The sequence below is a fragment of the Staurois parvus genome, unplaced genomic scaffold (genome assembly GCF_062004578.1).
Source record: "Staurois parvus isolate SC_StPar_1 unplaced genomic scaffold, SC_StPar_1.0 ptg000191l, whole genome shotgun sequence".
Taxonomy (NCBI): domain Eukaryota; kingdom Metazoa; phylum Chordata; class Amphibia; order Anura; family Ranidae; genus Staurois; species Staurois parvus.
In genome coordinates, this window is record NW_028317987.1 from 1,894,383 (window position 1) to 1,920,078 (window position 25,696).

Genomic DNA, 25,696 nt, shown 5'->3' on the forward strand with positions numbered 1-25,696 from the left:
TGTCAGTCAATGCCACCTATCAGTGCTGTCTATCAGTACCCATTATCAGTGTCGCCTATCTGTGACACCTCATTAGTGCTGCCCATCAGTGCCACCCATCAATGATGCCCAGCAGTGCCGCCGGTCAGTGCCGTCTGTCAGTGCCTCCAGTTGGTGCTGTCAGTGCCTCTTATCAGTGCCCATCATTTCCTGCATATCAGTGCATCATCAGAGCCTCCTCATCAATGCTCACCAGTGCCGCCTCATCAGTGCTACCTTTCTGTGCCGCCTCATCAATGCCCATCAGTGCTGCCTATCAGTGCAGCCTCACCAACGCACATCAAAGAAGAAATATTACCTGTTTGCAAAATTTTAGAATAGAAGCAAAGGAAACCTTTTATGTTTTTAATTTTTTGCTCTTTTTTCATTTATAGTGCAAAAAATAAAACACCCAGTGGTGATTAAATACCACCAAAAAAAGCTCTATTTGTGTGAAAAAATGATAAAAATTGCATATGGTTACAGTGTTGCATGACCGCACAATTGTCTTTGTTAAGTGCAACAGCACTGAAAGCTGAAAATTGTCCTGGGCAGGAAGGGGGTAGAAGTGCCCGGTAGGCAAGTGATTAATTCCAGTGTTGGCACTTTGAAATAAAAAAGTTGGTTTTGTGTTGCAGTTTGGGCATTCGGGCTCAAAAAGGTTCGCCATCACTGTCCTAAGCCTTCATAAAATGTACCCAGTTAGGGACCCCCCCTTCTTTTTATTCTACCTGCCTTATGCTTTCAGAAAATGTATGATTTAGGGGGGGTCACCTATTTATTCTCCCGCTTCTATGCTTTCAGAAAATTTACGATTTAGGGGGGGTCACGTTTTTATTCTCCCGCTTCTATGCTTTCAGAAAATGTACAGTTTGGGGGGAGGTCACTTTCTTTTTATTCTGCCGGTACTATGCTTTCATAAAATGTAGTTTGTGGGGGGGGGCAAATTCTCTTCATTCTACCAATCCTATGCTTTCAGAAAATGTGTGATTTGGGGGGGGGTCTCCTTCTCTTCATTCTACCCGTCCTATGCTTTCATAAAATGTACGGTTTTATACATTTTGGAAACTGTAAGTGAAAAATTATAATTTTTAGACAAAATTGCTCTTTGACAGTTTTGTGTAGATTTGATTTTCTCAATTTTCAAGGCTGTTTGTAAAAAATAAAAAAATGGAAACATTTCAAAAATGGTCTGACCACCTGAGTTTAACCACCTCCTGCCCACCGTGTAGGGAAATGAGGGATGGGGGGGAGCTCTCTTGTTCTGGGAGGACATATGACATCCTCCCACTCTATCTGCGCATGCACACCCCCGGGGACACAGTGGATCACTGATCATGGTAAAGAGCCAATGATGTAGGCTCTACCATGTGATCAGCTGTGTCCAATCACACCTGATCACATGTAAACAGGAAATGCTGCTATCGGCAGTCCTCTCCTCTACACTTTTAATTAGGGCAATGATCATCAGTGCAGCTCCATCAGTGCTGCCTTTCAGTGCCCACCTTTGCCTCCAATCAGTGTACATCAATGCCAAATATCAGTGCCCATCAGAGCAGCCTTTCAGTGTCCACTAGTGATGCCTGTCAATGTCCATCAGTGCCTCCTCATCAGTGCAGTCTATCAGTACCGATCAGTGCTGCCTATCAGTGCCCATCAGTGCTGCCTTTCAGTGCCCATCACTGATACCTGTCAATGCCCATCAATGCCTCCTCATATGTGCAATCTATCAGTACCCATCAGTGCTGCCTATCAGTGCCAGTTGGTGCTGCCTATCACTGCCAGTCAGTGTCACCTATCAGTGCCCATCAGTGCTACCTTTCAGTGCCCATCAGTGCTACCTTTCAGTGCCCATCAATGATGCCTGTCAGTACCCATCAGTGTCACCTATCAGTACCATCTATCAGTGCAGCCTCATAAGCACACATCAGTGAAGGAGAGAAATTACTTTTTTACATTTTATAACAGAAACTTTTTTCAAAATTGTAATTTTTTAGTTTGTTTAGCAAAAAAAAAAAGCCCCACGTTGGTGATTAAATACCACCAAAAGAAAAGAAAAGAAAGCTCTATCTGTCTCAAAAATGATGAAAAGTTGGTGTCATTCAAAGTGTGAGAGCGCTGAAAGCTGAAAACTGGCCTGGGCAGGAAGGGGGTGACAGTGCACGGTAGGCAAGGGGTTAAAAGGGGATCTCAGGGCCCAGCAGAGAAAGGGTTAATGCACAGGTTGGATCTGATCTGCGCAGCCAGCGGTTCTGGTACTAGAATGAATGGGGGAGGGGGGTGACATCCCTGACATGTTCCATAACAAATCAGAAAGCAGGAAGACTGGACTCCATGGCATTGACTCATCACAGATGGGGGTTGTATAGAGCCATGACCCATTTCAGGAAGACATCACCTAGACCCCAGTGAGTTAGGGTGGAGGGTAGATAGGACCATGATGGTGTCTCATCTGCTTTGTACATATCCAAAGAAAGCAGCATCTGTTCTGATCTCTGATGGACTCGATGGTTGAGGAGGATTGTGTGTCAGACATTGTCGGCTGCTTGTCTATAGGGAACAAAGCCCACTTAGACTTTATAAATGAGGAGATTTGGGGATAAATTCAGCCATTTAGATAGAAATTGGATGAGGATTTAGACATCGACATTTAGGAAAGAGATGGGATGGAGATGAGTCCAGGACGGGGTGTCCTTATCAGGTTTGATCATCTTTACTCCCCCCAGGATGAAGGGATTGGGGTTCATGGGCAGTTTTTTGGGGATCAGTTTGGGGCCAACAGGGAGGTCTGTTCTGTTTCCTCCAACTCTGCGCTGATGTTATCTCTTTTATAGATTTTATATTTTAGATGAAAACAGAGCCTCAGTCATTCCATAACAAACCTTCTAGTAGCAACAGATCCATGAGGCCAACAATTTCCTGAGAAGAATATGCAGCAACATTGCCACTGGAAGGTGGAAGGAATGAACAGAATCCACACGTTCCTACTAGACTCAAGCTGAGATGATACAAAGAGATCTTCACGTGTGACATTGATAAAGAAGAGCAGTCAGAAAAATGGGATTATAAAGAGCTGACCTCAGACATTCAAATCATACATAGGAATAGATATTGCTGAAAAAAATGAAAGGAAGACTTTTTAATGAGAGTCTACCACCAAGCCAATGAACCTCCTGGGATATTGATCTGGTCAGGTAAGTAGCAGAGGGGGTTGTTCATCAGATTCAGCTGCTTTGGTGTTAATAAAATTAACAACAGGTACACTAGATGGGCAAAAATGAGACGACCCCCAAAACAGACATGGTTTTACAGGTGGAGGCTGTCACAATCATGCACACAGAGATGGGCGCGGTCATCCATTCTGCTCCAAATAACTATATTTTGGTATTTCTCTTAAACTCCCAAATCAGTCTCTCTCCTCCGATTTCCCCCCTCCCTCAGGAACACGTTCAGCGTACCTTGCTAAGGGGCTGTCTATACAATCCTCTTGCCAAATAAGGCTTGGCTTGTCCATCGTGGGAAGAGGTTTTGTGTAGGAAAAAGACGCAGTTAGTTCTTGTGAGGAGTCAGACAAGTGAGGACCGTTCAATATAACATCTATCGGACAGAAAGCAAAGGAGAATCTCACGGCAACAACGAAACCCAATGCAAGACCAGAAATCCCTTTTTTAGCTCATCAGACTTGAAACTGCTAACCCCAGACATTTATTTGGCAAGTACTTACTTACCTAAACTTCTTTCTGTTATCTGCTATGCTGTATTGCTCTGTGTATATATATATATGATACATCTTCTTCCTAAACTTCTTTCTGTTATCTGTTTGCTGTGCTGTATTGCTCTGTATATTTATATATATATATATGTTACATCTTCTTCCTGTAAATATTTCTACTGCACCCTTTTGACCTTTTAGTAATAAATCTTACTTTCTGAAAGTGTTGAATTGTTTCTATAGCTCTTAATTGCAATTTACGAGTCCCTGCTGTGGGCAGCACAGTGGCTTAGTGGTTAGCACGTCTGCCTTGCAGTAAATGGGTCATGGGTTCGATTCCTGACCATGGCACCTCCTGCATGGAGTTTGCATGTTCTCCCTGTGCTTGCGTGGGTTTACTCCGGTTTCCTCCCACACTCCAAAGGCATGCTGGTAGGTTAATTGGATCCTGTCTAAATTGGCCGTATTATGTGTATGTATGAATGTAAGTTAGGGACCTTAGATTGTACACCCCTTGAGGGTTAGGGACTGATGTGAATGTTCAATATAGGTATATATGTTGAAAGCATTGTGTAAATTGACAGCGCTATATAAGTACCTGAAATAAATAAATGAGTGTTTAACCCCCTGTATAACCGGTCTGTAGAGATAGCAGTATACTGTCAATTAACCAATCATCCTAGTGTATTGCTGAGTTTCCTCTTTCTCTGTATAAAAAGGAGGTGGTGGCAGTGTGAAGGGTTAATTGCGTAATTAACCTGACCCAGTAACAATCGCATTCAGGCTGCCGGTACGTTGATCTGTGGTCCATTAGTTTGAAAATCGTTGTGCTGGGTGTGGCATTGTTACGCACGTGACAGCATGGTTTTAGATTGGCTAGTCCTTCGGTCACGAGTTTGGTGAGAGGGGTTGGGGTCTGACGCCATGCTCATCACAGAGGCCACTGACATTTTTTCCCTAATCATCTTTTCTGACTGTTCTTCACTAGTTTTGCATTTGGCTAGGGTCTGTGTCACTACTGGTATCATGAGGCCATACCTGGACCCTACAGAGGTTGCACAGGCAGTCCACCTCCTCCAGGATGGCACATCAATACGTGTCATTGCCAGAAGGTTTGCTGTGTCTCCCAGCACAGTCTCAAGAGCATGGAGGAGATTCCAGGAGACCATCAGTTTCTGTTGGAGAGCTGGACAGGGCCATAGAAGGTCCTTAACCCATCAGCAGGACCGGTATCTGCTCATTTGTGCAAGGAGAAACAGCACTGCCAGAGCCCTATAAAATGACCTCCAGCAGGCCACTGATGGGAATGTCTTTGACCAAACAATCAGAAACAGACTTCATGAGGGTGGACTGAGGGCCCGACATCCTCTAGTGGGTCCTATGCTCCCTGCTCTGCACCATAGAGCAGGATTGGCATTTGCCATTGAACACTAGAATTGGCAGGTCCACCACTGGCACCCTGTGCTTTTCACAGATGAGAGCAGGCTCACCATAAGCACATGTGACAGACATGAAAGGGTCTGGAGAAGCCGTGGAGAATGTTATGCTGCCTGTAACATTGTTCAGCATGACTGTTTTGGTGGTGGGTCAGTGATGGTCTGGGGAGGCATATCCATGGAGGAACATACAGACCTCTACAGGCTAGACAATGGCACCCTGAATGCTATTAGGCCATTGTCAGACCCTATTTTCCACCTGGTGCAGTGGGTCCTGTTTTCCTCCTGGTGCATCACAATGCCTGGCCTCATGTGGGGAGAGTATGCAGGCAGTTCCTGGAGGATGAAGGAATTGACACCATTGAATGGCCACCAAACCTAAATCCAATAGAACACCTCTGGGATGTCATGTTTTGGTCCGTCCAACTCTGCCAGGTTGCACCTCAGACTGTCCAGGAGCTCAGTGGTTCCCTGGTCCAGATCTCAGAGGAAATCCCCCAGGACACCATCGGTCGTCTCATTAGGAGCCTCCCCCGACATTGTCACTCAGGCATGCATACAAGTACATGGGGGCCATACAAACTACTGAGTATCATTCTGAGTTGCTGCAATTAAATTTCAGCACAATGGACTCGCCTGCTGCATCACTTTTTCACTTTGATTTTCATGGTGTCTGAATTCAGTCCTCTGTAGATCAATCATTTTCATTTCCTTCAAACAATGGGGCGTCCTTACATTGCCCTGTCCATATCAGTATACATATTCAGCAAGAGACTTTTCCCCATTGAGATCTGATGGGTTTTCAAAGTGTTCCTCTCATTTTTTGATCAGTATATATATATATATAAAACGTTTTCCATCATCTCAGTGGCACGCCCCATTGTAGGGCTGGACATGTTGGGTATCTATTGACTTGGCACAACCTCATCTTTTATATTTTACTAACAAATTGGTAAAATAATGTATTTGTGATCTCAAAAATTCAAAACTATCACCATTGTATTCTCCAGGCCTCTGATTTCATGATATATAAGTTTGGGGGTTTAACTAATCTTCAGGCCCAAAGTCTGCGGTTTAATATGTACGCAAAAGAAAAATGCAGAAACAGCTCTGGCAGTGAGAGGGTTAATGTGGGCTAGATGGGATCACTCTTCTGGGGTCACACTGTACACATTAGAGCGCCCCCTAGCTGCAGCCTGGTAATAACATTGCTGGGAGGTCTTTTCACTGCTACATACTTCCCACCTTTATAGAAACATATTCTGCAGCACAGTGGCTCAGTGGTTTGCACTTCCTCCTAGCAGCACTAATGTCATTGATGCTGCTATCCCAACCACTTCCCTACCTGCCTGGAGTTTGCATGTTCTCCTTGTGCCTGCGTGGGTTTCCTCTGGGTACTCCGGTTTCCTCCCACACTCCAAAGACATGCTGGAAGGTAATTGGCTCCTGTCTATATTGGCCCCAGTATGTATATGTATGAATTTTAGGGACCTTAGGCTGTAGGCTCCTCGGGGGCGGGGACTGATGGGTAATATGTAAATTGATGTCCCTATATAAGTAGCTGTAATCATCTAGGAGTCTGTTCATAAAACAATTGCACAGCAATACATCCGGTGAATGTGCCTGTCATTCCCTCTGTGTGAATGGGATGGGGGGAGTAGAGGGAGTAGGCTCTGTGCTGGGCGGGGTGAATGGTTTCCATGGATATGAAATGGAGAATACCACATTTGGCAATAAGATGGTTCTAGTTTCTATGATACTTAGCGCCATCTAAAGGCCAAAAAAGTATGTCATTTATTTATTGACTTTGTAAAATCATCCTTGCCCCTAGGTGGGTGCTGCACCCATCCCCCGCCGGATCCAAGTGTGAGGACTCAGCGATCATGTGATTGCTGACCATGAGTTCTCACAGCCGTTCTGAGCAGAGAGTGGTGACTGTCAGTCACCGCTCTCTGCCCTGCCCCCCCCCCCCCCCACACTCACTGGGCTGTGGAGGGGGAGGGTGCGGCTGGTCCAGACTCTGATGTCGGGATCTTTCCCCAGCCTGGACCGGCTGAGTGACGTCAGCTGACAGCGGGCTTCACCTGAAAATGGGTCACAGGAGTTCAGAATGAACTGCACTCCTCTGATCCACAGGAGAAGTACAGACAAAAGAGCTTTGCCTGAACTTCTCCTTCAAAGAATATGTTCCTCCAACATGTCCTTTTCCTGATCTGTGCCGGCTGTCCCATGTCCTGGTATGAAGACATCTCCTCTTCTCTCTGTATTACTTCCTTTGTGTGAGATCCCCGGAGATCCTGCCAGTCCCTCTGATTTCCTATTAAAAACTGACCACACTAGGCATGAGAGCTCAGCATGGTCAGTGCTGTAGCTGTGCTGGGAGCTCAGTCTGCTCTCCTCCAATCATCAGACTTGTCTTGACATCTTCCCTCCCTGCACAGGCATTCACTGGGAAGACCAGTGAACTGAAGACAAGTGATCACATGAATAGTAGTAAGGAGAATGTCACTTCCTGATATCATTGCTTACTACTAGTGAAATCTGTGACTGATCACCGAGGTCACATGTTACAGGGCTATTCCCAACAGACTTTTACCATGTGACAAGCTGTGACCAATCACAGCTCTCACATTATTTTTCAATGGCTGCAGGAATGCAGCCGGAGAGAAGGAGAAATTATTGATTTTACAGCCTTTATGGGTGTAAAAAAACATAAATAATAATATAAAAAAATAAAAATTTAATTTTTTTTTTTAAAAATTATAATTTTTGGTTATCCACTAATTTGTTTTTTTTTTTACTAAAAAGATATCTGAATACATTTTGGCCAATATTTATGAAGAAAGATTATTTATTTGCAACATTTTATAAGAGAAACACTTTTTTACAAAGTTTTTGGACATTTTCATTTATATAGCAAAAAAAAAAAAAAATTCCAGCAGTGAATAAATACCACCAAAATAAAGATTTATAGGTCTCAGAGTGCAGAAGTATGACCTCAGAGTGCGGGAGTGTGACCTCAGGGTGCGGGAGTGTGACCTCAGAGTGCCGGAGTGTGACATCAGGGTGCAGGAGTGTGACATCAGGGTGCGGGAGTGTGACCTCAGAGTGAGGGAGTGTGACATCAGGGTGCAGGAGTGTGACATCAGGGTGCAGGAGTGTGACCTGAGTGCGGGAGTGTGACCTCAGAGTGAGGGAGTGTGACATCAGGGTGCGGGAGTGTGACCTCAGGGTGCGGGAGTGTGACCTCAGGGTGCGGGAGTGTGACCTCAGGGTGCGGGAGTGTGACCTCAGGGTGATGGAGTGTGACCTCAGAGTGCGGGAGTGTGACCTCAGAGTGCGGGAGTGTGACCTCAGGGTGCGGGAGTGTGACCTCACGGTGCGGGAGTGTGACCTCAGGGTGCGGGAGTGTGACATCAGAGTGTGGGAGTGTGACCTCAGAGTGCGGGAGTGTGACCTCAGAGTGTGGGAGTGTGACCTCAGGGTGCGGGAGTGTGACCTCACAGTGCGGGAGTGTGACCTCAGAGTGCGGGAGTGTGACCTCAGGGTGCAGGAGTGTGACCTCAGGGTGCGGGAGTGTGACCTCAGGGTGCAGGAGTTTGACCTCAAGTAACACAGAGATTTCCTATGATCGCCGGCTCCATCTAGTGGCCACAATGAGATGATTTTTCTGAAATATCTCCATCAGTAAAACTAGCCTAATATGATATTATGACCACTAGATGGAGCCAATGATCATAAGAAATAAAATACGGCCAAAACTCCTCCCAGCTGGAGAATGCCGGTCACATCCGTTCAACATTGTTCTCCATAGACCTCCAAGTGTTTGTGAAATCTCCCACCACAAAATATACTCAGCCAATCACAGGGCAGGACTCCATTTTTATTCTTCTCCTGCTATCAATGGTCAACCCGGTCCCACGCTTCATCCATGTCTTTGGGGGCCTCTGATCTCCTTATGAACTGTTTCTTCCATGATGAAGATCAGCCATGGAGTATATCTGAGGTGTATATCAGGGTGTGCTTCTTCTCCACATGAGAGCTGGGATGTCCAGCAACATTCATCTAGAAGACATTTCCCGCACTCAAGGCACTAATACACCTCCAGGGTTGTGTGGGACCCGATGTACAGGAAGACAGGACTTCAGTGAGGAACATTTCCTTCAATCAGGACAGAAAAATGGCTTGTCCCCCGTGTGAGATCTCTGATGTTTGTGCAGACTGGACTTCTCTGAAAAACATTTCCCACACTCAGGACAGGAAAACGGCTTCTCCCCCGTGTGAGATCTTTGATGTCTGACAAGTTTTGATTTTTCTATAAAACATTTCCCACACTCAGAACAGGAATACAGCTTCTCCCCAGTGTGAGATCTCTGATGTGTGTAAAGATATGATGACTTTGAAAAACATTTCCCACACTCAGGACAGGAATACGGTTTCTCCCCTGTGTGAAATCTTTGATGTTTGTGTAGAATGGACTTCTCTGAAAAACATTTCCCACACTCAGGACAGGAATATGGCTTCTCCCCTGTGTGAGTTCTCTGATGTTTGTACAAACTGGAATGCTCTGAAAAACATTTCCCGCACTCAGGACAGGAATATGGCTTCTCCCCTGTGTGAGATCTCTTATGTTTGTGCAGACTGGAATTCTGTGAAAAACATTTCCCACACTCAGGACAAGAATATGGCTTCTCCCCTGTGTGAGATCTCTGATGTGTGTAAAGACTGTACTTCTCTGAAAAACATTTCCCGCACTCAGGGCAGGAATATGGCTTCTCTCCCGTGTGAGATCTCTGATGTCTGAAAAGATGGAACTTTGATAAATAACATTTCCCACACTCAGGGCAGGAAAACGGCTTCTCCCCCGTGTGAGATCTCTGATGTGCGTGAAGACTAGCTTTGTCTAAAAAACATTTTCCACACTCAGGACAGGAATACGGCTTCTCAGCTGTGTGACATCTTCGATGTGTGTAAAGATTTGACTTACTAGAAAAAGATTTCCCGCACTCAGGACAGGAATACGGCTTTTCCCCCGTATGAGATCTCTGATGTCTGTAAAGATTGGACATCACTGAAAAACATTTCCCGCACTCAGGACAGGAATGTGGCTTCTCTCCTGTGTGAGATCTTTTATGCACATTAAGATAGGATTTAGAACGGAATCCTTTCCCGCACTCAGTACAGGAGAAGTTCTTCCCTGTTGGAAGGCCGGCCCGGTCCCGCACAGTCTGAGGTTCCTCAGGATACGAGGAATCCGATGGTCCATCTACACTGGGTGGTGCCGGATGGACATTGGAGGGAGCCGGGTTTTCTCCTGGACTATACTGTGTGATGTCCTCATCTTCTACTTTCCAGTCTGGAGACAAAGTGAGACAATCCTCGGAGGTTTTCCTCATCTCCCGGCCATGGACTAAAATACAAAGACAAAGAGGATTACTAGACAGGAGCTGATTGGTTCCCCCAAACCAGGACTCCGCCCACATCAGGCAGCTTGGTCTCCAAGGAGCTTACAATTCCACCCTCAAGGGAACTAGGAAATGGCTCCTCTGATCTCCTACCAGGTCATTTCTTTATTCATGGACCTTAGTCAGAGAGTGAGGAAACAACCAGAACTGTCTTTTATAGGAGGGTCAGTGATGAGGGGATTATAGGACGAGGGTCCCCTTCCCCTCTATCACTCATCGCCATCTTCCCAACACAAGAAGTACTGCACTTCCTTATTTAGTCCATGATTTGGTCATGAAGAACAGCGGGGCTGAGCCCCACCAGAGGTCAGAGAGTGAGGAAGGGGGTAGAACAACCAAGATGAAGACTGGACTGATCCTGAAGACCACCATCATTGGGGTATTGACTCCTCCCTCATTATCACTTTCTGTTTAAGGGTCCAAAGTTGGAGGATGTTATCACATTATTATCACCATGTAAAAGTCTGTGCTCCAATCACATCATCCGATATAAAATGTCCAGCTGGGAGGAAATGGGGGAACAAAAGAGAATCCATATTATGTGTATATATAGCAGTGGGGGGAGGGGGGGAGCAGAAGTCAGGAGTATGTAATGTACAACATAGAGTATATAGTGCAAGGGTCAGGAGTATGTAATGTACAACATAGAGTATATAGTGCAGGGGTCAGGAGTATGTAATGTACAACATAGAGTATATAGTGCAGGGGTCAGGAGTATGTAATGTACAACATAAAGTATATAGTGCAGGGGTCAGGAGTATGTAATGTACAACATGGAGTATATAGTGCAGGGGTCAGGAGTATGTAATGTACAACAGAGTATATAGTGCAGGGGTCAGGAGTATGTAATGTACAACATAGAGTATATAGTGCAGGGGTCAGGAGTATGTAATGTACAACATAGAGTATATAGTGCAGGGGTCAGGAGTATGTAATGTACAACATAGAGTATATAGTGCAGGGGTCAGGAGTATGTAATGTACAACATAAAGTATATAGTGCAGGGGTCAGGAGTATGTAATGTACAACATGGAGTATATAGTGCAGGGGTCAGGAGTATGTAATGTACAACAGAGTATATAGTGCAGGGGTCAGGAGTATGTAATGTACAACATAGAGTATATAGTGCAGGGGTCAGGAGTATGTAATGTACAACATAGAGTATATAGTGCAGGGGTCAGGAGTATGTAATGTACAACATAGAGTATATAGTGCAGGGGTCAGGAGGATGTAATGTACAATATAAATTATACAGTATAAGGGTCAGGACTCATAATATTGATATTCAGCAATCAGTGGAAGATTAAATGTTTACTGTAGACAAGTTGCAGAGATCCCACACTGCTGCCTCCCATCTCCTGAGACTGCACTCAGTGACTTGGGTCTGAGACTATACAGACATATCCCTCCACCCGGAACAGGTGACAAATACTTGGAGAATTGCTATTTCACCTCCATGAGGCCGAAGATCAAAAGAACATGTCCAGGTGCCTAGGTCTAGTAACACTTATGATGTAATGAACATTTTTCTGCCAGCTGAACCCCAGAACCTCCATAAATCCAGTCTAGAGACATAAATTGTGTCTGCAGCACAGAGAAGGAAGATTATCGGAGAGAAATCCAGGAATACAGGACGGGGAACACAGCTCAGGAAAGTGACCAGGGGATTACAGGCTGATATCACCCAGTCCCCGCCCTACTCTGGACCAATCAGTGAGCAGTATGGGTGGAGGAATGGATTTAGTGTTCATGACCCACCTGTGCTGATCTCTGTAGGAGTGTCCTCCTCTATAAATGTCCCCGTTATTCCATCCTCCTCCATAGACTGCTGATCATCCCTCACATACGCCTCTTCTTCTTCTGCTTTCACCTCAAATTCTATATCGATTGGATCTCCACTCTAAATCAAGGAAATGAGAGAAAATATCATCTGTAAATGTAAGATTTATGATTGTGACATCACACACAAAATCCACACATTGTCTCCCTTCACAGAAGCAGATCACATGTGATATGTCGGTACATTTCCCCTAAATACCGCATGCCATCCTGAAACTGTCCATTTCCTATCCCGTGTTGCGGTATTGACCACAAACACTGAACACGCTCAGTAAATACCGCATGAACAGGCGTTACATTCACAGAAGGAAATAAAGAATGAAATGCATGCGGTCATTAATTAGTGGTGGAGACATGCGGCATTCAGGAAATGTGTACTGCTTGGTAAAGAGTGGGCGGCCGCTGGCATCCTTAACAACCAGTAAACAACATGGTTGTTAGGGAGCGAGCGGCCGCCGCATCCAAACCAACCGATAAATCTGAAAAAAGAATTACTGGAAAGGAAAAATTAAGAAAATGTTGTGGGGTCCCCCCTTTGGGGGGTCTAGTATGGATTTTGAGGGGGACCCCTTGCCAAAATGAAAGAAATACATACCAGACCCCTATCTGAGCATGCAGCTCGGCAGGTCAGTAAACAGGGGGATGAGAAAGACACCCCCCCTCCTGAAACATACCAGGCCACGTGCCCTTAACATGGAGTGGATGCTCTGGGGCAGGGGGGCTTTGCTCCCCCAGAGCACCTTGTCCATGTTGATGGGGACAAGGGACTCTTCCCTACAACTCAGGCTAGTGGCTGTGGGGGTTTGCAGGCAGAGGACTTACAAAATGTAACAAGGGGGCCCTCAGATCCCTCACCCCATGTGAATGAGTATGGGGTACATGGTACCCCTAATTAGTCACCACAAAAAAGTATTCTGTTATATAGACAGCAGGCAGTATTTGACAAGTCCTTTATTAAAAAAGCAAAACTAAATCAAAATGTTCCCCCGGTGTAGATCCATCATCAATCACGATGCTCGCTGTCACCGCTGACTCGGAAAGAAAAGCTCCGCTCCCAATGAAGACTCCCCTCTGTCTGACAGCTCTGCTGCCTCCTGCCACTAAATATACTAAGGGACGGTGCCACTTGGTGATGTCACTGACCGGGGCATGTTGTATTGGTGATGTCACTGACCGGGGCATGTTGTATTGGTGATGTCACAAGAGGGCAAGGCCACCCAGTGATGTCACAGGGTGGTAGCGCTCCTTGGTTTATTTAGAAGTGGGAGGTGGCGGAGCTGTCAGACGGCAGGAGGGGAGCTTTGTTTTTTCTTCGAGTCAATAATGACAGCGAGTATTGTGATTGGATCATTGATGGATCTACATCAGGGGGATATTGTTCTTTATTTGTGTTTTGCCAAAAATGACTTCGAGTTTTTTTACACTACACTTTTTTTGGGGAATGAATAGGGGTGCTATGTACAGGTGTAACTCGAAAAATGAGAATATGGTGCAAAAGTTCATTTATTTCAGTGCAGCAACTTAAAAGGTGAAACTAATATATGAGACTCATTCCATGCAAAGCAAGATAGTTCAAGCCGTGATTTGTCATCATTGTGATGATTATGGCTTACAGCTCATGAAAACCCCAAATCCACAATCTCAGAAAATGAGAATATTCCATGCAATCAATAAAACACGGATTGTACATAGAACAATATCGCACCTCTGAAAAGTAGAAGCTGCATATGTACTCAGTTCTTGGTTTGGGCCCCTTTTGCAGCAATTACTGCCTCAATGCGGCGTGGCATGGAAGCTATCAGCCTGTGGCACTGCTGAGGTGTTATGGAAGACCAGGATGCTTCAATAGCGGCCTTCAGCTCTTCTGCATTGTTCGGTCTCATGTCTCTCATCTTTGTCTTGGCAATGCCTCATAGATTCTCTATGGGGTTAAGGTCAGGCGAGTTTGCTGGCGAATCAAGCACAGTAATCAGGTTTTGGTGCTTTTGGCAGTGTGGGCGGTGCTAAGTCCTGCTGGAAAATGAAGTCAGCATCCCCATAAAGCTCGTCTGCGGAAGGAAGCATGAAGTGCTCCAAAATCTCCTGGTAGACGGCTGCGTTGACCCTGGACTTAATGAAGCACAGTGGGCCAACATCAGCAGATGACATGGCTCCCCAAATCAACACAGACTGTGGAAACTTCACACTGGACTTCAAGCATCTTGCAGTGTGTGCCTCTCCATTCTTGCTCCATACTCGGGGTCCTTGTGCCTCTCCATTCTTCCTCCATACTCGGGGTCCTTGGGCCTCTCCATTCTTCCTCCATACTCAGGGTCCTTGGGCCTCTCCATTCTTCCTCCATAATCGGGGTCCTTGGGCCTCTCCATTCTTCCTCCATAATCGGGGTCCTTGGGCCTCTCCATTCTTCCTCCATACTCGGGGTCCTTGGGCCTGTCCATTCTTCCTCCATACTCAGGGTCCTTGGGCCTCTCCATTCTTCCTCCATACTCGGGGCCCTTGGGCCTCTCCATTCTTCCTCCATAATCGGGGTCCTTGGGCCTCTCCATTCTTCCTCCATACTCGGGGTCCTTGGGCCTCTCCATTCTTCCTCCATACTCGGGGTCCTTGGGCCTCTCTATTCTTCCTCTATACTCGGGGTCCTTGGGCCTCTCCATTCTTCCTCCATACTCTGGGTCCTTGTGCCTCTCCATTCTTCCTCCATACTCGGCGTCCTTGGTTTCCAAATGAGATGCAGAAGTTGCTCTCATCAGAAAAGAGGACTTTGGACCACTGAGCAGCAGACCAGGCCTGTTTTTCTTTAGCCCAGATAAGACGCTTCTGACGTTGTTTGTTGTTCAGGAGCAGCTTGACAAGAGGAATACGACATTTGAAGCCCATGTCCAGGATCCGTCTGTGTGTGGTGGCTCTTGATACACTGACTCCAGCTTCAGTCCACTCCTTGTGAAAGTCCCCAACACTTTTGAATGGCCTTTTCCTGACAATCCTCTCCAGGCTGCGGTCATCCCTGCTGCTTGTGCACCTTTTTCTTCCACACTTTTCCCTTCCACATAACTTTCTATTAATGTACTTTGATACAGCACTTTGGGAACATCCAACTTCTTCTGCAATTCCCTTTTGAGGCTTTCCCTCCTTATGGAGGGTGTCAATGATGATGTCAGGTCAGCAGTCTTTCCCATGATTGTGATTCCTACTGAACCAGACTGAGAGACCATTTAAAGGCTCAGGAACCCTTTGCAGGTGTTATGGCTGAATGAGCTGATTAGAGTGGGACACTTTGAGCCGAGAATATTCCACCTTTTCACAATATTCTCATTTTCTGAGATTGTGGATTTGGGGTTTTCATGAGCTGTAAGCCATAATCATCACAATGATGACAAATCACGGCTTGAACTATCTTGCTTTGCATGGAATGAGTCTCATATATTAGTTTCACCTTTTAAGTTGCTGCACTGAAATAAATGAACTTTTGCACCAGATTCTCATTTTTGTCAGAAAGAGATGCTTAGTGAGCGCTATCCCAAAAAGGGTTAATTATACAAGCTGCTGAAACACCAAGAACAAAGGTAACCAAAAAACCTCCAGAAATGTATGAGTCAGGAATATGCAGGTGCAGCGCTCAGAAATAATAAACACTTATAATATACACATCCTCTCATTATATTAACAAGTGCAAGAAAGTGATATCACCGTATGGTGATTAATAGTGGTTAAATAGTCCCAAAATGAATAAAATAAAATAAGATACAATAAAAATAAGATAAAATCGTGCGGATCTTAAACGATCACGATGACAAGTGCGTGGATATCCTTACAGTAAGCCCTTGTACCCTATGACTACGTGCTTTGCACGAAACGCGTCAGGGGGGCTACAGCAACCGGACATCTGACCACCGCTGGTGGCCATCCTGAACATATGGTCAGTACTTTTATCTTATTACTTTTGTAACATTACTGATTGGAATAAAGGTACTTTACGCAGTATCACGCTATGTGGTCTCTTATTGGGCTCTCCGTGTGAGTGCCTTCATCCGCAGTGCCCATTCTGACAAGAGATGACCCATGATGGTGATACACAGTAATGGATCGTGGTATCTCTATACCAAGATGACCAGAGGGTTATCCGATGTGTGACCTGACCTGGGAACAGATGATCTACATACCTGTCTGGAGACACATGATTACTCATTGCGTATTTTAAACGCACTTCTGGTGAGTGCGCATTTCATTCATTTGAAGTACACCATCTGTCACTCCCAGATCAGGATATCCACGCACTTGTCATCGTGATCGTTTAAGATCCGCACGATTTTATCTTATTAATATTGGGAATATTGAACCACTATTAATCACCATACGGTGATATCACTTTCTTGCACTTGTTAATATAATAAGAGGATATTTATATTATAAGTGTTTATTACTAATGAGCGCTGCACCTGCATATTCCTGACTCATATTCTAATTTTTGTGAGTTTCACCTGTACTCTATACTCATTCACATTGTTGGGGGGGGCGGGATCTGGGGGCCTCCTTGTTAAAGGTGGCTTCCAGATTCCAATAAGCCCCCCACCCACAGCCCCCCACAACCACTGCCCAGGGTTGTGGGAAAGGGACCCTTGTCCCCATCGACACGGGGATAAGGTGCTTTTGAGGTGGCAGAGCGCCCCTGCCCTGAAGCACCCACCCCATGTTGAGGATATGTGGCCTGGTATGGTTCAGGAGGAAGGTGGGCACTCACTAAGGGTCTGGTATTGATTTTGAAGGGTAACCCATGCCTTTTTTTTTTATTATTTTGGCATCGGGGTTCTCATCAAAATCCATACCAGACCTGTCACAGCTGTCAGCGGGGAACTTGGTGGCCGTCCGCTCCTTGTTTACTGGTTGTTGGGGACACTGGCGGCTGCCCTCTCCTTAACAACAAGCTATTTACAAGTGTTGCTATGGACACCAGTGGTAAATTACCCGCAGGATTCACTACTAAAAAACAGAATGCAGCATCTTACTACATACTGGGATACGGGAAGATACCGCTTTGTGATTGGAGCCCATAGTCTCTACAAGTCCATGTTCTAGATTCTCCATCCAACCAACCTTGTAACAGTGAGGGATGGTGTGACCTTCCTGTGTGGAATCCCGGGAATACAGAGGACGGGGACATCTCTCTGGTGGGTTCCTGGTATTAGGTGGCTCCATCATATCCTTGTGTCCTTCTGAAAACTCCTCCATCACTCCATACTCCTCATCCTCCTCTTTATACTCTTCTTTAACATCAATATTATCATCCCCGAGGATTCCACTCTGAAAGATATAATAAAACATTCATTGTAACAAACATGCTGTGTATAAATCACAACTACCAATAATTGTCATCATCTACCTGATGATGGTGAGGGATGGTGTGACCTTCCTGTGTGGAATCCCGGGAATACAGAGGACGGGGACATCTCTCTGGTGGGTTCCCATGACTGGATCCATCTGTAGGAAACACACACACTGACTGAATCCATTGTTTCTATGTGTTTATCAGATGATGGGGGATCTAGGTGGATCCTCCGTACTGCTCTCTCCTTTACAATAAAGTCTCCTCTTACCCGGTGATGTGAGGGGCGGCTGATTGTCCATCATGACGTCCTTGTAGAGATCCTTGTGTCCTTCTAAATACTCCCACTCCTCCATGGAGAAATAGACAGTGACACCCTGACACCTTATAGGAACCTGACACACACAATGATACAGTCACCATCCAGACACATCCCTTGTCTGTTACTGGAGAATGTCCCAGAATTCCCGGCACCGCTCACCTCTCCTGTCAGCAGCTCCATCATCTTCTTGGTGACTTCTAGAATCTTCTGCATGTTGTGTCTCTCAGGGTTTAGGGAGTCACATGGAGGCACTGTGATGGTCATATGATCACCTGACTTCAGAAGAGGAAATCTCTGTATTGAGGGACCAATAGGAATATCATGTTAGAATCCCAGAATCCTCCTCACCTCTCCGGTCAGGTTTGTGTTTTATTAATAGAGATGAGTGATGTCATGTGACCTCCCAGAATCCTCCTCACCTCTCCGGTCAGGTCTGTGTTTTAATAATAGAGATGAGAGTGATGTCATGTGACCTCCCAGAATCCTCCTCACCTCTCCGGTCAGGTCTGTGTTTTATTAATAGAGATAAGAGTGACGTCATGTGACCTCCCAGAATCCTCCTCACCTCTTTGGTCAGGTCCGTGTATTATTAATAGAGATGGGTGATGTCATGTGACCTCCCAGAATCCTCCTCACCTCTCCGGTCAGCAGGTAGATGATCTCCAGGGTGAGGTTTAGTATCTTCTCAGTCATGTGACTCCGGTCCTCCTCCATCCTCATTGGTGCCATCATGTGATCTATACAGGTCTCCTTGTAGACGGATAACTTTGGGAAATGAAAGTAAGAATGATTTGGATGGTATTGGTCACACAATAATAGGATGTGGATGTGAGGGGGGAATAGGAGGGTTGCTGGACATTTAAGGACTACTACCCCCATGGGAAGATATTTAATCTGGACTGTTTAGGGTTTACAAAATTTTCAAGGTCCCGGGACCCTCTTGACCTGCTGCATCAGAAATCCCCTTTTCTCTGTTGGGTTTGTTTGGTCTCTGAACTGGTTTTGATGAGTATTAGATCTGCAGACAAGGAATGATAAATATGATCCTTCCTATGACTTGTTTGCTCTGAGGCAGTGCTGTGAGGTCAATGTCGGCTCATCATGAGGTCCAGGAAGGGGAACTTTCTGGCTGGAATTGCTGGATAATCAGGATAATTGGCAGAACTCCAGCTGCAAGGCTCTAATCTCCAGCAGCCTGCTTACTGACAGGAGTGATGTCACTGTCACTCTCTGCAATAAGAGAAGAGATTGGATTGGGTAGCAGGAGGATGGTGCTAGTGGAGTAGAGAGCTGTGGGGGAGGAGTCTGTTCTCATCTCTTCTATGTGTGGGTAGGAGGAGGACAGCAGGGGGAAGGGTTTGATCTCTTAGTTGTCAAGTATTATGAAATTTCCAGGACATTGTACAGAGGGGCAGTGGCTTTCTCTGGCTCTGAATTCCAGTACCGGGCACTGCCAGATTCTGTGGTATGGGAAGGTATTGGACTGTCCGCCCATTAAGCATTAATACTATGCAAACAGACCTCCCCAAGGACCAAGTGTCCTTCTTTGTTCTATTTTGTGTCTTGCAATATATTTCTTGACCAGTGAGATGGAGAGGTGAAGACTTCCTACACGTGCTGGCAGGAGTTCTTTAAGGAGGTCAGAAAAGTAAGTGAAGGTGGGGTGGGAGGACCATCAGAGACCAAGAGTTCCTATGAGCCCTAAAGCCCCCTCTTACCTCAGAGCCTTGCAGCCTGAATACCCCCTCAGAGGCCCCCACAGCCCTTCAGCCCCACTAACCTCTCAGAGTTGTTCAGCCCCAATACTTCCTAACAGGCTCCCAAAGTTCTTCAGTTACTCCTCCACCTCAGAGGTCCCAGAGTCCTTCAGATGCAGGAAACTCTCAGAGGTCCCAGAGTCCTTCAGATGCAGCAACCTTCACAGGATCCAGAGTTGTTTAGTCCCACTACCTCCTCAGAGACCCCTCAGCTCCTCTACTTCCCTCAGACCCCTCAGTATTTCCCTCCCTCTGACACCAATGATGGAACATATTCTTCATGGCCGGCTGGGGAATGTTTCCTTCCTCCTGAGCAGCAATGTAAGGGGCTCTATGCTCCATACTCCTGACCCCGGCACTCCATCATTGTGTTGGCTGCATAGTGTAATGATTGCCCATTGGCTGCCTGTGTAGTGTCATCATTGCCCTTTGTAGGCCATGTATGGTCAGGATGGTCCTTGTCTTGTCTATTTATTGTCAGTGCTGTTTGTTTAGAGGACCATATTACTAGAATTTATCTCCACAATGAGGAGAATGTTCCGGCCCCGGAAGTGGGGGAATGTTCTGCCCCTGAAGGGGTTCATCTGGGTTCCCACACTATATATGTGTGTATCATCATCTGCTGGAGATAAAAGACGTCACAGTGACTATGGAGGAAGAGGACAGACATGACTATGGAGGAAGAGGACGGACGTGACTATGGAGGAAGAGGACGGACGTGACTATGGAGGAAGAGGACGTAGATGACTATGGAGGAAGAGGACGGACGTGACTATGGAGGAAGAGGATGGACATGACGGGGGGGTTACTGGGTGTAAATAGGAAATAACATCTTATTACCTCCTCTGCTGCTACTTCTGGTAACGTCTATTTTATACTTCAAAACCACCTGGAACATCCTGACATCACTTCCTGTCTGTACCTGACATCACTTCCTGTCTGTCTTCCATAGAGAAGTCCTGCCTGGGAAGAAGTGAGATCACCACCTTCTGGAACTCAGAGGAACTGCAGCCCCGAGAAACATCTGTAAGGCTCTGTTCACAGCTTTGTAGTTTGCTTTTTGCAGTGCTTTTGGCAGTTCATTTTGCATTTTTGCTATGTTTGTAAGGGAGAATGTCACCAGCACACCGAGGATCACCAATACGGGGCCAAAAGTTTTAATGAACGATCACATAGTTACAGCAAGGCAATGTATCGGAGTCTCGCAGGACCCCTTCATCAGGCATGTGACGGAGGAGTCATGCGAGTCTCTGAAACATTGCCTTGCTGTAACTATGTGATCGTTCAGTAAAACGTTTGGCCCCATATTGGTGATCCTCGGTGTGCTGGTGACATTCTCCCTCGCTGATTCTGTTTGGTTCCAGCCGACGGTCGCTGCAGCACCCACTTATACACACAGCCATTTGTAACATAGGAACGTGTGCGTTTGGATTGTACACTTGCATGTTGATACGTTTGTGATGCGTTTTTACTGTGTTTTGCGTTTTGTTCAGCTTTTTTTTTTCTTTTTCAAAGTGGAATTTTGTTTTTGCTGGGCAGAATAAAAATGCAAAAACACACTACCATACATTTCAGCAGATTCTCCATTGAACTCTATTATAGCAAAATGCTGCTTTTTGCTTTTAAAAAAGTCCTGGGCCCTTTCCAAAAACACAACTCAAAAAAGCCTAAATGTGAACGTGTCCCATAGGAAGCCATGTTAAGTTGTTGTGTGTTTCTGAAAATAAAAAGTACTAACATACACGCTGGTGAGAATGGAGCCTGAATAATCATTCCTGTAAAATATCTGCCTTACACGGCTACCAGGGAAATTCATATATAACACAAGATAAGGAAGAACAAATCATTCTAGCTCTTATGGAACCAACACTTTAACAAAGATATTTTATTACATATAGAAGACAAATTAAAACAGATTCCCTCTGAAATCAAATTTTTGGTGAAGAAAATGTAAAAATACTCTTTAATGCATAAAAATATCTATCAATCCACTCATAATGAAGATGTTAGACATAAATGACAAGGATGTAATGGTCACAGAGGAATGGTGGTGGAGATCTCTCAAAGTAAGAACACTTCCTTGAATGGTTCTATAAATAAAGAATGAATCCTGGAGGGAATAAAGCTGTAAAGCAATAAATAATATATAAACTGGGCCATCCACTTCATCCATAAAGACATTGTGATTGAAGATCTTCTAGATCACATAGAAGGAGGACTCATCCATGATTTCATACATTTGTTTGGAAGGATAGAACAATCCTCAGAAGGGAACATGTAGGATGACAGGAAAGGCTCCTGACTGGTGAGATCCTCCAAACATAATGATGACATCCATGAACTGGAGCGAGCTCGTTGGGGTGATAAAGCCAATCTGGAAACACTGTGTAGACGTTCTCCAAGAACTCAGCACACTCCAGGTGTGGAGAAAGTCTCCAGGTGGGTTTAGCCTGTCATTTATCATAGATACAAACACACTGTAACCGGGATGGATCACTCTGCCATTTGCTTTCTTTTTTAGTCTGCTGGCATAGCTGTGTCCAAATTCGATAGATCTGTACCTATGATCCGCTGTGCTTTATTTCTCCTCCCGAGACCGACACTTCCTATCCTCCATCCTACAGCCATCATACTACACTGCAGTGTGGATGGGAAGAATACTCTCCATGGTGCAATGATAGAAACTGACCAGAATTCCTGGACACCAAAACACCAATCATATGAATGTGGAACTCTTTGGCGTAATCCTCTCTGGACATACTGCAAAAAGTTCTGCAATGTCTTCTCTTCTCACCTTGGAACTCCTATCTGAAGATATCCACCTGTAAACTTGTACACAAAGGGCATTTACTCTGTCAAAGATCTGCTGAACAACACTTACATAAGAACGTTTCAGGATCCCAGCCTCACTTATTTTCTGGACCAGAAAGACTTCTACAAATTCCTCAGAATTAGACATATGCTACCTCACCTGCACTGGTGTGAGAACACTCAGCCCATGGGCCTCATAACACTCTTCAACAGCTCTACACCTTCCAGCTCCCATCTCTCTACCTTCTACCACCTACTCCAAAAACAAACTCATACAACCAAACTCCCAACGATGGGATTCTGGATATCGGAACGCTAATTCTCTATCTTTTGAAAAAAAAAACTATATTTTCTCATTTCTGTTATAAAAAATATCCAATAAACTCAAATTTTGTCATAAATTTAGGCCAACATGTATTTTGCTATATGTCTTTGCTAAAAAAAAAATCTCAGTAACTGCATAATAATTGGTTTGTATGAAAGTTATATCATCTACAAACTATGGGATAGATACTGGAATTTACACAGCTTATACTTTCTGACTGCCTTCACATTTCTTGAGGTGCTAAAATACCAGGACAGTACAAACACCCTCAAATGACCCCTTTTTGGAAAGAAGACACCCTAAGCTATCTGCTGAGAGGCATGTTGAGTCCATGAAAGATTTATTTTTTTTCCACAAGTTTATTTTTTGTACACAAAATTGTCACTTAAATGACATATTGCTCACACAAGCCATGGGTATATGTGGAATTACACCCCAAATACATTCTGCTACATCAACCAAGTATGGGGGTACCACATGTGAGACACTTTTTGGGAGCCTAGCTACGTACAGGGGTGTGAAATCCAATGACCACTTTGAAAGGTGCATAACTTCCTCATTTCACTTCCTCACTACCTATCACAGTTTCGGATGCCCTGAAGTACCAGGATAGCACCAACCCCCCCCCCCCTCCCCAAATCACAGGTCTGATATACAGGTCTGACCCCATATCTGGCCAGCTTATTGGGGAGAAATAGTTTGAATGCAAGGTGGCCTAAAAAATTAATGAGGGACTCAACAACACAGATTTTTTTGGTGGGGAGTATAGACATCTGCAGATTTTTGGTTAAGGTGATTTACAAGGGGCTGAATTTTGTGGAGCCGGTCAAATTCAGAGTCACCCCGAGGATGACAGATTGTATTGTCATTGAAATGCATAAAACACATTATACTCTCATATCTACGCCTGGCCATGGCAGCAGAGAACACGGCATATGATGAATCGGGTCTGTGGACCAATACAACTGCAATTCATTTTCCTTAGTAATGCCCATGTGGAGGGTTAGGCCCAAAAAAACCTTAAATTCAGAAACTATAATAGGTTTCCATGCGAACAGTCTGGCAATGTTTGAATTCGAGTTGGTGGTGATAAACTGTCGTGCATATAAAATGCTTTTATCCACAATCAATTCATACAGATCTTCCGTGAAAAACAGCTCCAAAAAATCAAGGGGAGGAGCTAAATTTGCTGTGTCTTCTGAATTCTGGGTTGGGCAGTGAATGGTGGAAGTACGGGATCTGCAGAATTTGTGGGCTGCCAATCAGCAAGCATACCCAGGACACTAGGTGCTCTATGGGCCTGTGTGTGAAGTTTTGGTGGCAGCGGGACACTACTTGTACTCACCACTGCACCAGCTTGTACTGCACTTATGGGACTCACCACATCACCAAGTCATACTGCAGTGCTGGTATATGAAAGACCAGGATGTACTAGGCCGCTGGTACTCGCCAGTTCAGCAAAAGGTAGCATGGCACTAGTACTGGCACTCTGCTTCATATGAGAGTCATCATGAGATTGTAACACCTCAGCAACCTGGGAATGGGGTTGGGTACGCCTGACCTTAGCAGGGACCTCTTCTCCATCATCTGAGCAATCTGTCGGGGTACCACTGTTGTCTACAGGTTCATATTCTGAGGCTGATTGTGTCAGTGAGTCTTCCCATTCACTCTCATCTGATATGCTCAGAATCCTGTAGGCCTCTTCACTGGAGTACCTTTCGCTGGACACTAAATTTATAGGTACCTAGTGCAATTCATAGGAAAAAGAGTGCCTGGCTGTCAGGGACTGCTTGAACAGCTCAAAAAAATTTACTTGCAAGTGCTAGCAGAGATCAGACCTGATTCTGCGAACACTGCGATTTTGTGTGCAATGTATCCTGTGACAGTGACCTACAGACACTGCACTTGCTGGGGGAGAAGGGGGAGGGGGAGTTGTTAAGCGTAGGGGCTAAACACAGGTGCTGGCAGGTGCCGGGGCTGATCCCGCTAACGCTGCATTTTTGGGGACAGTATACTAATGTGAACGCTGGCATATTTCTGATCTGATCAAAGATTTTGATCCGCTCAGACGCTATACTAGCAATGGAGGTTTATTGTGTATGTGAGCGTGTTCCTGACAATCAAGGGGTTAAATGTGATGACTGATGTAGTGACGGGCAATCTGACGCTATCTGGGAGGGATACTAACTGACGCTAATGCTATCTGAAGTCGCCGGCGACACTAATACAGTAATCAGCAAAAAATCTGTACACTGTACTAATGACACTGGTGACTGGGCAGCGAAGGGGTTAACTGGGGGGTGATCAAGGGGTTAAATGTGTCTTAAATGTGATATTACTGTGTGTGTGTAGTGCTTTTACTCACATGGATCTGCTTTCTTTTCTCTCTGGGATGGAATGTGCTCAGAGAGAGAAGATTTCATCATTTCCTGTACCTGTGTAATGTAAACACAGGTACAGGAAGATCTCTGATAGGGCAGGGATCGATCATCAGATCCGAACATCACTGGCCTGAATCTGATGATTGATCGGTTAGGAACTGAATCACGGCAATGGCAGGTTGGCGTGTGCACATGTGCCCCCCGGCAACTGCGGGAGCACGAATCACATACATATATATATACACACACATGATTTTGCACAGGGACTCCTCCCTGTAGAAGTATTTCTATTATAGGGGGGACTTAAAGT

General features: G+C 45.2%; 1 protein-coding gene across 1 annotated transcript in view; it reads right to left on the bottom strand.

The window, feature by feature from the left end:
- LOC149461843 (uncharacterized) overlaps positions 1 to 25,696 on the bottom strand; it is a 91,771-nt gene that overhangs the window by 50,710 nt on the left and 15,365 nt on the right. The window contains exon 3 of the mRNA XM_089677718.1: positions 9,389 to 10,152. Coding sequence (XP_089533844.1) covers positions 9,389 to 10,152 — 764 coding nt within the window. The remainder of the gene's footprint in view (positions 1 to 9,388; positions 10,153 to 25,696) is intronic.